This window comes from Phaethon lepturus, unplaced genomic scaffold (genome assembly GCF_000687285.1).
Source record: "Phaethon lepturus isolate BGI_N335 unplaced genomic scaffold, ASM68728v1 scaffold20161, whole genome shotgun sequence".
Taxonomy (NCBI): Eukaryota; Metazoa; Chordata; class Aves; order Phaethontiformes; family Phaethontidae; genus Phaethon; species Phaethon lepturus.
Window position 1 is genome coordinate 56,505 of NW_010515798.1, and position 3,025 is coordinate 59,529.

Sequence of the window (3,025 nt, forward strand, 5' to 3'; positions counted from 1 at the left end):
GTGGCTCTCCCAACACCAAACCCCAAAGATGAGACTATTACCTTTGTCTTTCCCTTTTAATCTCCTGATGTGTTTTGCTCAAAAATAGGACTGGAAACTTCCTGTGACTGTAAACTGCATCAAATTATTCTGCTTTTAAACAAAACTAAAGGCAATATTTCAAACTTAGGTTTCCTCAAAATATTACATTTCAAATGCAGCTGCAGTTACTCTTCCTTTTAACTGAAAAGTATGCCACTCTCTTTAACAGGTATACCGAAAGGATCCATATATTAATGAAGAAGTGTCCAGACAAAGCTATGTCTTAAAACAGTCAGCAATTAACCACCCAGTACAGAGACAGGAGAGAGACCCAAATTTGATCTATGAATCCCAGACTCAGTATGCAGAAAAACAACCGAGTAGGGACTATGAACAGTCAACGTATAGGTATGATTCTACAAACTATGTAGATCAGTTTTCTCGTGGTTATGACCCTCGCCTACATTATGATGACCATGTGCCTCCCTATGAGGAGCACTGGGCATATTATGATGAAAAACAGCCCTACAACCAAACAAGAACAGCTTATGAAAACCAGCCTCCTAGGGATATTGATTCTAGACAAAATATAGAAGAGAGCACAGAACGCAGCTACTATCCAGCACAACCTCGTTTTGAGGAACCCCCTCCAATGAGCTATGATAGCAGACCTCGCTATGAGCATGCACCCAAAAATTTCAGCTTACCACAAGTGCGATATGAAGATCAACATACTGTTGGATATGACACGCATGGTAGATACAAACAAGAAGCTCAGCCATACCAGTCAGCCATATCTCGATCTCCTGAACCGAAGCAGTACTTTGATCCACATCTAAGGGGCTATGAACAAGGTCCTCCTCAAGCTTATAGTGCTAAAGCTGGACAATATGAGCCTTCTCATAGCACTTCAGGTGTTTCTCTTCCTCCTCCCCCTTCATCACAAACCAAACCAGAAGTTTTGCCTTCTAACAGTAAACCACTGCCTACACCGCCATCTCTAGCAGAAGAAGAAGAAGATCCAGCCATGAAACCACAGTCTGTGCGAAGTAGGGTTAAGATATTTGAAAGGAGAAGATCACCATCTTTGGAAAAAATGAAGGACCCAAGTGATACATCAGCTGTCAAGGTAAGTCATTTAAGTTTTTTAATTCCTGCTTTTTTGCTAATGAGACTACTTTACAAGAAGCAAAATACTGTCTTGGAAAGAAAGCTTTACTGCTTGTGGAACAGCCTCTTAGCAACCTAACTGCCATATGTCTTAAAAGCAGAAGCTGAAAACTTTTGTGAAAGCACTGAAGGGGATCTTGCCATGCTGAAAACTCTTCCAGTTCATCTTTCACCAGTGTTCATTCTGGTTTTCCTCTTGAGGGAAGTGGGGGAGAGTCTTAGTTTTCTTACTCATGAAGTGCCTTATTTTTCTAAACGTTAGAATCTAAGAGAATATGCTGTGCTTTTCTTTACAGCCTCCAGAACTAGCACCTAAGCCTACACTTACAACTGTGAGTGGTCCAAAACAGACTTCTCAAAGCCAGTATGAGCATGACAAAACAACTTACAGGTAGATGCACAACTGATTAAATTTGGTTTTCAATATGAGATTAGAATACTCAGAAAACACATCTTAGTGGTTCAAATTGGAAACTGCAGAGTGTGTCAATATGATTTCTCTGTCAAAAGTAAAAGATGTAAAGTCAGTTTTCATGGACATGATTGCTGGGAAGTGGGGGAAGGACACAATATGTTTTTTCAGCATTTTTGAAGAAGAAACTTGGCTAGTATCTTCATCTTAACTTTTTCTATGTTTAACTGAGATAATTAGATAGTAAAACAAAAGGGAAATAAGGGTTTTCTTTCCTTATGCTATGTCACAGCCATCTAATTCCTATGCAGTATAGGTTAAAAAGGCAAGGTGTGCCATTACAAGAGTTAGATTTTGGTTGCTTTATTACTAGCTAGGTTACAAAATAGAATCCTAATTCAGGTATTTATGCTTGTTAAACTGTGCAAGGCAACTGTGTATTACTATTCTTGGTTAGGGCCCCAGAACCACAGAGACCTCAAGTGAAGCCACCTGAAGATATTGTGCGTTCAAATCATTATGATCCTGAAGAAGATGAAGAGTATTATCGAAAGCAGCTCTCCTACTTCGATCGCAGGAGTTTTGAAAATAAGCCATCTGCGCAGGTTCCTGCCACTCATCATTCTGAGCCTGCTAAACCAATACATTCACAGAATCAGCTGAATTTCACCAATTATTCTAAGTAAGTTTGGGGGATTTCTTTTTTGATTTGAAAAGGAGGGAGGCATATAAGGCTAAAACAGAAATTCTGGCTGTTGATGGAATTCCAGGCGTTCATGGTATAACTAATATCTTGTATTCACGAAGTCAGTTTCTCTGCTTAGATGTAGGTTTAGTTTGGAAACATGTAACTGGATAACTTTTTATTGTGGTAAATGAAATGAATAGTTTTTGTAGATTTCAGGACTTTCGATGTGTTACTTCTTTGGCTTACCACTTATGAACAGAACATAACAAAGTACTTCCTTCATCTGTCTAATACTGAGTGCTTAAACATCTTTGAAAGCAAGGGTTTCGGTTTATTCCAGTTCTGCATGCGTTTATTCTGCGGACAGGCTTGAACATGTTAGCCATGTTTGACATTAGGAAACAGAGCCTTTAGGGAATATTGCTGGGTCCAGAATTTAATCTGTTGATGGAAACATCTGTTTCCTATATTGTTCTGCTTCCTTGATTTGGAACATTTTGATACAGAAAGTGTGTGAAAGCTCATACATGGATTTAGCTCAGGTCAAGAACTGCCTATCTTGGAGGATGCTTATGCAAACTTTGTGAAAACTCTCTCTACAGTTACCTAAATTTCCAAAATTTGTTTTGATTCAAACTGTAAATGTGTTTGTGGCTGTTACTGTGAAAAGCTATCTTGGCTTGTTGCATGCAGGCTGAAAATCGGTATTTTTGAAGGCTTTGGTTGCATTCCTG

At 39.0% G+C, this 3,025-nt stretch overlaps 1 protein-coding gene across 4 annotated transcripts in view; it reads left to right on the forward strand.

Moving 5' to 3' along the window:
• Nucleotides 1–3,025, forward strand: part of TJP1 (tight junction protein 1) — a 43,172-nt gene that overhangs the window by 27,044 nt on the left and 13,103 nt on the right. For all 4 annotated transcript variants that reach the window (XM_010295885.1, XM_010295887.1, XM_010295886.1 and 1 more), the window contains 3 exons: nucleotides 251–1,150; nucleotides 1,488–1,582; nucleotides 2,061–2,285. In XM_010295885.1, the coding sequence (XP_010294187.1) occupies nucleotides 251–1,150; nucleotides 1,488–1,582; nucleotides 2,061–2,285 (1,220 nt within the window). The remainder of the gene's footprint in view (nucleotides 1–250; nucleotides 1,151–1,487; nucleotides 1,583–2,060; nucleotides 2,286–3,025) is intronic.